At 42.5% G+C, this 11391-nt stretch overlaps 1 protein-coding gene across 2 annotated transcripts in view; it reads left to right on the top strand.

Moving 5' to 3' along the window:
- Positions 1–328: 328 nt before the first annotated feature.
- syne3 (spectrin repeat containing, nuclear envelope family member 3) overlaps positions 329–11391 on the top strand; it is a 41426-nt gene continuing 30363 nt past the window's right edge. Inside the window, exons 1-6 of one of the 2 annotated variants that reach the window (XM_054614139.1) lie at positions 329–484; positions 2124–2281; positions 3168–3340; positions 4372–4681; positions 6681–6836; positions 7642–8001. In XM_054614139.1, the coding sequence (XP_054470114.1) occupies positions 2138–2281; positions 3168–3340; positions 4372–4681; positions 6681–6836; positions 7642–8001 (1143 nt within the window). In that variant the 5' untranslated portion in view covers positions 329–484; positions 2124–2137. Of the gene's footprint in view, positions 713–2123; positions 2282–3167; positions 3341–4371; positions 4682–6680; positions 6837–7641; positions 8002–11391 lie in introns of both variants that reach the window. The other variant, XM_054614138.1, reaches the window with a different exon arrangement.

Below are 11391 nucleotides of genomic sequence, written 5' to 3'. Positions count from 1 at the left end.
ACATGAAAATGATGAGTCCTATGTATTTATTAATCCTTAATACGAATAATTTGTGGTAAAACACGTCAAATCCCCCAATAATTTCCTTGTACTATAGGCCTATTTGTGCTACATCTTTTTAAAAGTTTTTCTTTGATAATTTATTTTTATCATCATGTTTAATTAAAATAATACAACTAGGAAACAACACACCTTTTGCTCCTATGTTTGCAGTGTTACAGTAATGTACACCCACAGCCCCTTTTTATTATCCTTTAAGGAAGCAAACACCCATCACTTCAGTAACACTGTCATGGTTGTTATGTCTGTAACATTTGGAAGGCCTTGTATTGCGTTTAGTCAGTGTCTGTGTTTCTGCTGTGCTGCCGCGTGGAGCTGTAGTTTACGAGGAGTCCGTGAAGGCAGCATGAGTCCCCGGAGCTCGGCTCTACTTCCTGTCGGGACGGCGTTCAGCGCGGAGGCAGCTCACCTGATGACCGCAGCCGTGAGTGGTTTGATTCCTATGAAGTAGTGCTTCACGCGGCTGTCTTAACGACAACTCTCGTGCTTTAAACCAGCCTGGCGGTCTGTGGAGGCTTGGGTCTGCTGTGTTTAGTGGGGATGTGAACCGTAAACCAGTCTAAATACCAGACTGGAGCTCTGTGTTCAAACTAGACGACAGCCGCGGTCTGCATCACGAGCGAGAGGACACGTGTGCGTGAACTGGATTAAGGTTAGTGTTAATGCGCGAGCTGTCACACTGAGGAGAGGGGGCGGGGCTCGAGTGACCCTAAACATTAAACCAAAGAACTACTTCACTCTGCAGATCACGTGAGACGGTCAGCTGTTGTCTTCTGTTTAAGGGGAGACACACACACTGACCTGAGAACTACACAGGTTGTCCAGTGCACTCAGGTGTTGGATACATTGATCATAATGACACTGTTCTGTTCAAAATGAAAACATTAAAAACAAATGATAGAGTTAAAGAAAAGTATTAGCAATAGAAATTTTGATTTAAGTTAAAATAACTTTTTTCTGGTCTTTCACAGAGAACAGGGAGTTCTGCATATTACCAAGTTTAACAAGCAGAGAGAAGGAATGTGGTGGTGGTGGTGGGGAGAAATGAGTCATGCTGCCTGAGCTTTATTTTCCCTCTCAGAAATGTTGTGGTTCCTCTTTGTGCTCCTGCAGTGCCAAGGACTCCTCCCTCCTCCCTGCCACACATGTGACTCCATACTCTTCTTCACCAGCTCTGCCAGTTATGTTCTCTCTCAGGAGAAGTTTTTCCCTCCAGCGGTCTGTCCTGAGGGCACTCTGAGTTTGACTCGCTGGCCTTAATGCAGTCAGGAATTGTGCCATGACCATGTTGTATAAAACACACATAACAAAACAGGGGACAAGTTGTTTAAATTTCATCCAAAAGTGTGAAATATATAATCTCCAGTTTTACAGGAGGTGGACACAAATACATGCCTTAGGTCAGTGGTTTCCAGTCTGTGTTGCAGAGTTACATGAGCAGTCACAAAAAAGCGTGTCTGCTGTTTTTTTATAATACAAACCAGAGCTTTGTAAAATTCTTATTGTGTCAGTTGCTTTTAATAACACAGTTGGGGGACAACCGAGAGACAGATTTTTGGAAAAGAGTGACCAAAACTGGAGCAGTGGAAGTAGGGTGTGGCGTTTGTTTCTGTTTTCATATCATCAAATCTTTGTTCCTCTAGATGGCCGATGGGTAATCTGACAACCAGAGGGGCGTCAGCGTTGATGAGCATCTGACGGAGCTTTTCAATAAGAAAACATTCAAGCTTTTTGCAAGCAGTACAGTTAAACTAACATTAATAAACATTTATAAAAGAGCGTAAACTATCTCATTTATAAAGACATTGTTAATTCGTAGTATTGCACAAGCTCCACTTAACACTGGCACCTACATTTCTCATGACGCAACCATTTTGAACTTTTTATTAGACCATGGCTACTTTGTTAACGTCGATGTTTTCAAATGTCACGCTCCTGGTTTGTAACACCGGCTTTTGTTAACAAGTTAAAAATAGTTTTTTCTTCGAAATAAAATTGGTGGACTTTCCCTCTAACATTATCTGCCTGCTGATACAGAGTCTTGCTTCTGTTCTTCTTTTCAGCCCGAGGACTGGCCATGACGCAGCAGGAGCAGCAGGAGTTCATGGAGAGCCTGGAAGCGGCCCTCTCCTGGATGCGGGCTATCCAGGAGAGGCTGAAGGCCAACGACAACACCCAGGGGCCCCGTGAAGCCCTGGAGGGCCGACTCAGAGAGACGGAGGTGAGATACTTCACTTCTGACCTCTGCTGCCACTTTAGTACTCTGCCATTAGAGTCCAGCATGGGGACCGCTGCAGTTTCTGGTCTTTGACCAGGGTACGGTATCTGAGGATCCTTTATTTGGAGCCAATGTCCAATTACGTTTTAGTAGATGTACAAGAAAATGAAGAAACCATGGACACAGACACATAAGATGTGATTATGTCCTCAGTCATGAAAAAGGGGAAAAAATAACACACCTCTATACTTATAAAATACTTAAATATAATAACATGTAATCCTTAGATGGTTTGACAATGTAGATAAATAAATACATTTTAGAAATTGAAAGTAATATAGTTTCTTGGTTATAGTTGTCAGAATGAAATAGTTAAAAGAAAATCACATGTTGCACATAATGCTCCTAAATATATCATTTCATCATCTTCCTTTTAGTCGCAGAGGAACCGTTTATAGTCACATCTTTATTTCTTTATTGTTTGTTGTTTTCTTGGCCTTTAATGCAAGTTCTCAAAAAGTCCCATCTTAAATATAACTTATGAGGGGGGGGTTTGCTCATTAGATGATACTTTAATGTTGTTCTTTAGGGGAAATGTGTGCAACACGCATGATTAAAATGAATAAAATCTTCTCTTGTGTCAAAATGCTCGACAGGAAGAGTGACAGCTAAGTAATGGGGCTAATTTGAGATGTGGTCTAAATTTTGATATTTAAGTATTAGCTGTAATGATACACGTTGTGTGAGAAAGCTGTTCTCATCAACACATTCTAATAAGTTCCCAGTAATTTCACCACATGCAAGTTTTTATGTTTAATACATACCGTTCACTATGTTTACATTCCATATTGACCTTAATTGTATTCCCTGTGCGTCACTGAATGTGTAGAAGATCCATCAGTCGGAGCACGAGGGTCGTGTGAAGATGGACATGGCGCTGGTGGCAGCTGAGAACCTTTTGCAGAGCGGTGACGAAGAGCAGAGGAACCACACCCAGGCTAAGCTCAAAGACCTGAAAAGCCTGTGGGAGGAGACCAGCACCTATATCATCCACTGTCACAGGTGCTGCCCTACTCGCTGCACACCTCAGGTGGAGTGAGTGAGTGAGTGAGTGAGTGAGTGAGTGAGTGAGTGTGAGTGTGTGTGTGTGTGTGTGTGTGTGTGTGTGTGTGTGTGTGTGTGTGTGTGTGTGTGTGTGTGTGTGTGTGTGTGTGTGTGTGTGTGTGTGTGTGTGTGTGTGTGTGTGTGTGTGTGTGTGTGATATTATATGTTTGGAACACCTGGTTAGTTTGCCCTGAGGTCTCCTTTGGCTACGTTCACAGTTAAGCTGTTGATGATCAGTTTTGAGTAGCTTCAGATGTGTGTTTTCAGGTATTTGTTCAACACCTGAACCATCAAATATGCTGAAAGCTACACGCACATAGAGCATTCAAAATGTCTTTAAAAGCTGGATTTTGTATCAGCATGTCAGCTACAATTGTTTGGGGGTCTTTCCATTGTACGGCCTTACCTTTATGGAGCATATTTCTTTAGGTGAATCATTTACTTGCTATCATGGTGACGCTACACACACACACACACACACACACACACACACACACACACACACACACACACACACACACACACACACACACATATATATATATATATTAGTTTTAGTATGAGTTGAAAAGCAAGGCCACCACACTCTTTAACTATCTGTTGTACAAAGTGAAGGTTGGAGTATGACAATGGAATTATACATTATGGTTAATCATAATCAATTATCTGTATTACAACTACATTTCTTAATGTAACACAGAATGGCATAGACATGCTGTGGTTGTAGTATTTTAATATAAGTTGCTTTGCTCAGAAAATAGTTTGCTTTTTTTATTCAGGAAGTGAAATTCAATTCATTTTTCGATAATAACTAAAATTGTCTGAAGGTGCTGAATTCAAAAACAGGATGTATCTTTTTCCCCCTCATGTTCCTCAACATGGCGCTGGCTGAGCACTGGTGCTCACAGTGATTACCTCAGAGGGAAGGGGGGTGCCATGCTTCAGAGCGACGTTCTAACTCTTCTTCCCGTGTCTCACCTCTCACCCAGCCGCATAGAGTGGGTGTGGCTTCACTGGGGCGAGTACCTGAAGGCCTACGAGGAGTTTGAGCTTTGGCTGGCGAGCCGGCAGCGCGGCCTGGATGTCGCGGTGGAGCTGCAGCTGGGGGTCAAGGAGAAGCTCTGGCAGGTGGACCAGCAGAGGGTGGTGGTGAGCGACATCCACGGCCAGGCGCTGCTTCTGGAGAGGCTGCTGGACGAGGCCGCCACGCTGCACAACAGAACCCAGGACCCCAGCGTGGAGCCCCAGGCCCAGGAGAGGCTGCAGGAGGCCTACAACGATGTCAGGGACAGAGCCGAGGTGAGGCGCTTATGTATGTGGTCAGACTCTACCGCAGTACAGCCTGTTGGGTAACTTCATGCAAGGTGTGCATATGCTCAAAGCCATTGCTACAGATGTGTCAGAGATGTAGCTGCAGTAGCATTGCTCATTTGCTAGAAAATTGAATTTTATGCAATTCATTCCATGCATGGTGAGTCCATTTCTTTCAGTGCTTCCATGTATAAAAATGTAAAATGACAGCAGACTAAGGGTTTCCCCGACTTCGAATTTGTTGCAAGTATGGAGCCCGTCACAAACACAGCTGTATGAGTATAGTTGTTGGTTGTTGATGGTCGCTGGTTGGTTCTTTTGCTTCAACCCTTTGAACTGAGTTCAGACAAAATTCAAACATTGATTCAAAAAATGTAGCGCTCTCGCTGGTGGCTGCTGTAGTAGCTTGGTGGTAACGAGTACGCATGTTTAATGGGATAGTAATCTACTTTTTAACTTCGCTATTTATACCTTTGTTACAACTCGTCTGTTACCTACAATGCATTTTGCCTGCATGAACCTAATGAGCTGATATCAAAGCTGTGTGCTCGAGGTTCAGCCTTGAACAGAGCTTCGTCTTTGGACTCGGTCTTGAATCCGACTCGACTGCAACCGGTCTTGGGCTTGACTTGGACTCGATGCAGTTGATCTCGAGCACAGCCCTGGTGGGTTAATGCTTGGACGGAGCCTTGCACCCAGTGTGTGGCAGCTCTGCTCATGCTAATGCAACGGATGTATAGCACCCAAGGCTTGTGGTTTATGTGAAACTGAACACAGGTTAGCTGGTGCAATGTGTGTGGAATGATACTTTAATTATACTTTTAGCACATGAGGAGAAAAGTAAATGAATAAACAGACACTGGAAAAGAAAGAAAATGAAAGTGAACCGTGCAGTGGAAGCCTGTGAATCCTCCTGAGTGAGACTAAAGAGATTCCCTTTGTTTGTATGAGGAACTGCGTCTCTGTAACAGGAAGCACGGAGCTTGAAAAAACTTGCAGAAGCAATGTTGTAGGCTTGAGATATTTTGTTGGGCTCTTATTCGTTGATCTCACACACACACACACACACACACACACACACACACACACACACACACACACACACACACACACACACACACACACACACACACACACACACACACACACATTTTGTTGACTATGTTTAAGAGTAGTTTTGCGAGGGATCAAAGGGAACAGGGATTGTGGGGTTAAATGGATTGAATGTGTTTCCACTGAGGAGGCGGTGGTGTGGGGGAGGCTGTGTAATTGTCTTTGTGGGATTTCCATTATGTTTAAAACTAAGGGAAAGTAAAATATGTGCTCACAAATCAGTGATACTTTTTGCTTAGTTTACATCAACAGCAGGCATTTCAAACTTTAATTCATGTTAACTTCTGTACTTTACTCTTTGCTCAAGCGAATCCCTCAGTCACAGAACAGTATATACATGTGATATTTATTCTTGTGTCTATTATCAAATCTGCAAACCGTTTACTGAATTGTATTCAGAGGAGAGATACTGTTGGATTAGTCAACATTAACACACGTATGCTTTCTGCTGCACAATGAGACGGCTCTTCCTCTTCCTTTATCAGACAGCTCTTTCAAATGTCAGTCAGATTTTCCCACACACCCTTGTCAGTCTAAAGAGATCACTTCATGCATTCACATGAGCACACCAGTCTGCTGGCAAATCTCTACTTTTGCCTCCCAATGGGAACGTCGCTGTGTTTCACGGGGATAGTGCTTTCCGGACGCACCTCCTACCTGTGAACCGGCTTCTTCCTGATTAGTCTCTGCGATACGTGCTCTCAAAAGTCTTGTAGTTGAAGTAACAGGCAACAGATCTCAGTCTCACGGGGGAATACTAATTCAGGATCACGCTCCTTGCTCAGATACCCAAATTTAAAGTCTGTAATGTGTGATGAAAGGTCTCCATTTATTTTTGAACAGTGCAATGCTAAAATGTCTCCTGCTGTGCTAGGAGCGTCTGTCGCTGCTTCAGAAGATTGCTGAGGAGCAGCAGACGTACCAAGGCTGCGTTCAGAGGTTCCAGTCCTGGCTGCTGTCAAAAACCAAGGAGCTCACTGATCTAATGGAGAGGGAGGATACCGCCGAGAACAAGCTCAAAGCCTTACAAGTGAGACTCACTGAAGCTGAATTAGGAAGCTGCTGTTTGATGTCGTTAAAAAAACCAAAACAACTGTCTAAATATTCTCATCTGTGTAACATTCACTTTTATGCTCTAAAAGTACCAACCCAATGAAAAATAGATCTAATAATCCTCATTGTGAATGTTGCCACTTCAGTAAGACATTATGGAAGTGTGGTGTGTAGCATTAGACATGTATCACTGCAGTATTCCAAATATAAATCCAAATTCTGTCTTATTCAACTGCAACTGCACAGTTTATTAAAGCTCAGATGATTTGGGTTTTTTATTTCACTGCGATATTACTGACTGTTATGGAGTCTGGAAAAAAAACCAACACTTTTTTACATGTTTAATTACTGTTTAACATTTCATAAATATATTCATTAAAGGTCTTTTAAATAACTCATTTAAAGATCATGTTAGGCAGCACAGCGCTTATACAGAAACGAGAGCTTAAATTAAAGCGGTCTCAAATTGAGAACTATAAATGTTAAAACATGACATTTTGTGTATTTTATTTGTAAGGTACCATGTATGATATTTAACATAAATGTTGGCATTTTAATGTGCTGTACCAGTGTCGGCAGACTTTTTTTTTTTCCCCTTTACTGGCCTTTGTTACCAACTTATCCTTTTTTAGTTGTCACAAATATTTCATGTCACAGAGAAATATTTTGATTGACTGATTTGAAACCAAGTCGTAATATTATAATTTTTCCAACTGTACCTTTGCATTAAAAATAAAAAGCCAATTAAATGTAATGGTTCTTCTTCTCTCCCCACATGTCAGGCTCTGGACGACAGCGTAGCCGGCGAGGAGAAGACCCTGCAGCATATCGAGGGAGTGGCGGAGGCAGTGAGGGGCAACACCTCTCCCTCTGGGGCGGAGATGGTGGTGGAGGAGGCCGAGGAGCTGAGGCTGGGCTGGCACAGGCTGAGGCAGGGCCTGTGTGAGTCTGAGGACGGCCTGCGCTCCAGCCTGGACTCCCACAGTCAGTACATGGCCAGATGCCAGCGGCTGGGAGAAGACATCGGCCAGCTCAGGGTGCTGCTGCAGGGGCTGGACCAGGAGCTGGAGGAGGGCCGCGAGGCTAGGGACCGAACCGACCATACAGAGGAGCAAATGGTGGGCCAGTGGAGGAAATACACGGTGGGTCTTTCTAAACATATCTTATAAAGTTTGGTGGAAGTTTTATAGATGCATAGTGTAGCCCCGCCCTAAAGCATACCCTGCTTTATGGTCTGTTTGACTCTAAATGGAGCATCATTTACTAAATGAACATCATGCTGTATTGAAGAAGACTTGAAACTAGAGATTGAAACCATAAACTCATGTTTACAATGTTTACTGAGGGAATAAATCAAGAGAGAAGTAGAGTCATTTTCTCATAGACTTCTATACGACCAGAGGAGTCGCCCCCTGATGGACAGTAGAGAGAATGCACGTTTAAGACATGAAGCATTGGGTTCACTTTACAGACTTAGTTAAACTCATTACAAGCCAAGATTGATAATCTTTTTATTTTTTTTTCTGTAGTGCTGCCCAACAGCATATCACCCAGTGCCGACACTGGAACCAGAACCTTTATTGCAACAGTACTGTGTGTTTTTTCTTTTTTTAATTATTAGAACAATTGTGCAGTAACTCTTCCTGCGCTAGTGTTGTTATAATTTGCTGCCTTTTACAATAATCAGATTTTGACAAATGTGTGTCATACAGAGAACTGTTGACTATCAAGTACAGCACTAAACTGTGCTGCTCCTCTTGGCAGAGCAGGGCGATATGACTGTGTTTACTGGGAGACAACCAGCGGGTTTACATGCACTTTAATAATCAGGTGGCACAGATAATCACGTAATGCTTTTTCTATTCACTGTTGGTGGTGTCATGATTTTGATTCCTAATCAAAAATCAATCGAATCGAGCTTTCCATTGTGTGGCACCATTTTGCCTCCCCAATGAGTTGCGTAAACAAGGAACACGTTGTTGACAAAAAACAACGCGTTGTATTTGAACTCCATCTGTCCTCCACCATCTCTTCTCTCTTTCTTTTTATTATCCATTCTTCTGTGTGGCTTGCACACATTCATTTCCTTTCTTTCTCTCTCATGTTTATACCTTCTTTCGCTTCCTATCCTCTTTGCATTTTGAGACTTCAGCCACCAGTGGAGCTGTGTCACTGCTGGGGAAAAAAAGAAGTTGAAAATTGAAAGTCTATAGTCAAATCAAATAGTTGGCTTTGAGAATTGTGCCACCCTTATTCACTGTAGTAGTCTAGTTCAATGAAATCCTTCCATGCATGCAGCAAGTCAGTATTTCTATTTCTCACCTCCCCTCAGCTGTATTTTGGTTTAGTTATTCAAACCGTATGAGTAACAGAAAATGCTGCGTCTGTCTGTCCTGACTTTTTCAAGCTATTCTAAACAGGAGAATGTAATTATCTCTCCTTTCATCCAGCCACTCAGATCTCACTATCCTGTCTGCACTTCTTTCTCATGCACTCCATGAGCATGAAAATCCTCATCATCGTCTCAGAGACGTTTCTGGATTAGACTGCATTCTTTTTACTCTGCTACATAGATCTGACAGCTTTAGTTACTGTGAAGATTCCGATAAACAACACAAAATATGATTGATAAATGAATTACAATAGTATATCAATAAGGCTTTATGAGTCCCCATGGGAATTCACAAGCAACCCAGCTGTTTTTAAAGTAATACACCGGATTTATATAAATAAATTAAAATGAGCTCCACCTTTACCAGCTGCAACATTGAAATGATGAACACATTAATGTATCTATATTATATAATATAATGTAAATAAACACATTTGTTTATCGAAACAAGATGTTGTATTCTAATAAAAAACGCTCCCAAAGGTTAGTAAGTTAGTAACGTATCTTGCCACCTTTCCTCACTGCTCTGGAGGACTCTTACAGGACTGAAGGTACATTTCCAGTCTCTGTATTCAGTATTTGACCATTTTTGCTACTCGGTGCTGCGGACACATGTAAAAGTAACGAGACTGAGATTTGATGCGTAGCTGTAGGTTTGAATCTTTGAATCTCCACTCTCTTTCAGGATTCCAAATGTATTTGAACTCCATCTGTCCTCCGCCATCTCTTCTCTCTTTCTTTTTAGTATCCACTCTTCTGTGTGGCTTGCACACATTCATTTCCTTTCTTTCTCTCTCATGTTTATACCTTCTTTCGCTTCCTATCCTCTTTGCATAAACATCATTCCTCTCAGATCTCATACTATCTACGTGCCCTGACATGATGACTCTTGACTGGATTGTTTTTTTCCATCACAGTATATTTTACAACCTATCTCACATTCCTGGCACACTGGAAACACAATCTGGCTGCCCTGTCGCTTTAGTGGGTTCAGTGAATGAGTGCCTCAGAGAGGTGTGGCAGAGTCCCAGTCAGATAACTATTTCTATCAGGATCCCTCACACCGCGACATCCATCCATCTTTTTTTTTTTTTGGCCTTGGATTGATGAGCAGCATAGTGCGGCAGAAAAGTGACAAGCTTCACCTCCATAGAATGTAGCTTTTCTATGCCTTTTTGCACCGTGTGACGGATAAAGGGCAGAATCAGCAGGAGACGGAGCATTCACTGTTCACAGAGAAGAACTCCTGTGGACCTGTGGAGCGACTTCTGTTGGCCGTGACCGGAATGCTTAACGATACCGTCGTCTCATCTGTCTGTCATCTGCTGCAATCTAGACAGGCTGTCAGTTTACTGTGACCGTTTTTTTTTTTTTTTACTTTTTATTTTAAGACGTGATATGGAATCGTAAACAGCTCCAGTTCATCTACATTGCAAATACCCCATTGTAGCTGAAATATTCTATGATGAAATGGATAGAAATGCCAAACAATTACCGAACATCTCTAGTAATGGTCCTAACTCAAATCTTATCTTGTCTTTTTGAATAAGTGTGTTTAATAATTCATGAGAGCACATGTCAATTGCTGGAAGAATGGCTTTTTCACATTAGCGCAGCTGTGCTTTTCAGCGGACTCTTTTCACAGATGTGTCGTAGCCGGCTAATCACGGCTGCAGCTGATAAAAGTCATTACGGCTGCGTTCGTCTAGCTCTGCCAGGTAGCAGACGGCCAGTGCTGACGCCGTCGGTGCTTTCTCCATGACACACCTGAAGCAAACTTACTTAGCGTTAATTATCGACAGCTGTGTCATTCTGTCCACCGTGACTGGCATCAGTAACGGCCGCAGTCTGTTTACTATGAGCCACTTCATGGGCTTTGGTGTTGTGGTTTTGGGTGGCACATCTAAATGAGACGGAGCCATTGTTGCTCTTGTTCGACGCACCTGTTGCTCCTCCTATGTCTTGTCAAAATATCCACCCAGAGAGAGGTCTGTTGCCTCAAAATGAAAAGTGCAACGAACATGGAGGAGCTGCTTAAAGCTGAAAAGAGAGGGGTGGATGCTCCAGACAGCTCAGAGAAAAAAAGAGATAAAATAACAAAGAAAACTTGTAAAAAGTGTACTTTGAGACCTTAAGTTTT

This window comes from Anoplopoma fimbria, chromosome 15 (assembly GCF_027596085.1).
Source record: "Anoplopoma fimbria isolate UVic2021 breed Golden Eagle Sablefish chromosome 15, Afim_UVic_2022, whole genome shotgun sequence".
NCBI classification, from domain to species: domain Eukaryota; kingdom Metazoa; phylum Chordata; class Actinopteri; order Perciformes; family Anoplopomatidae; genus Anoplopoma; species Anoplopoma fimbria.
The sequence above is the reverse complement of the archived record's forward strand: the minus strand, read 5'-3'. Positions and strand labels throughout refer to the sequence as shown.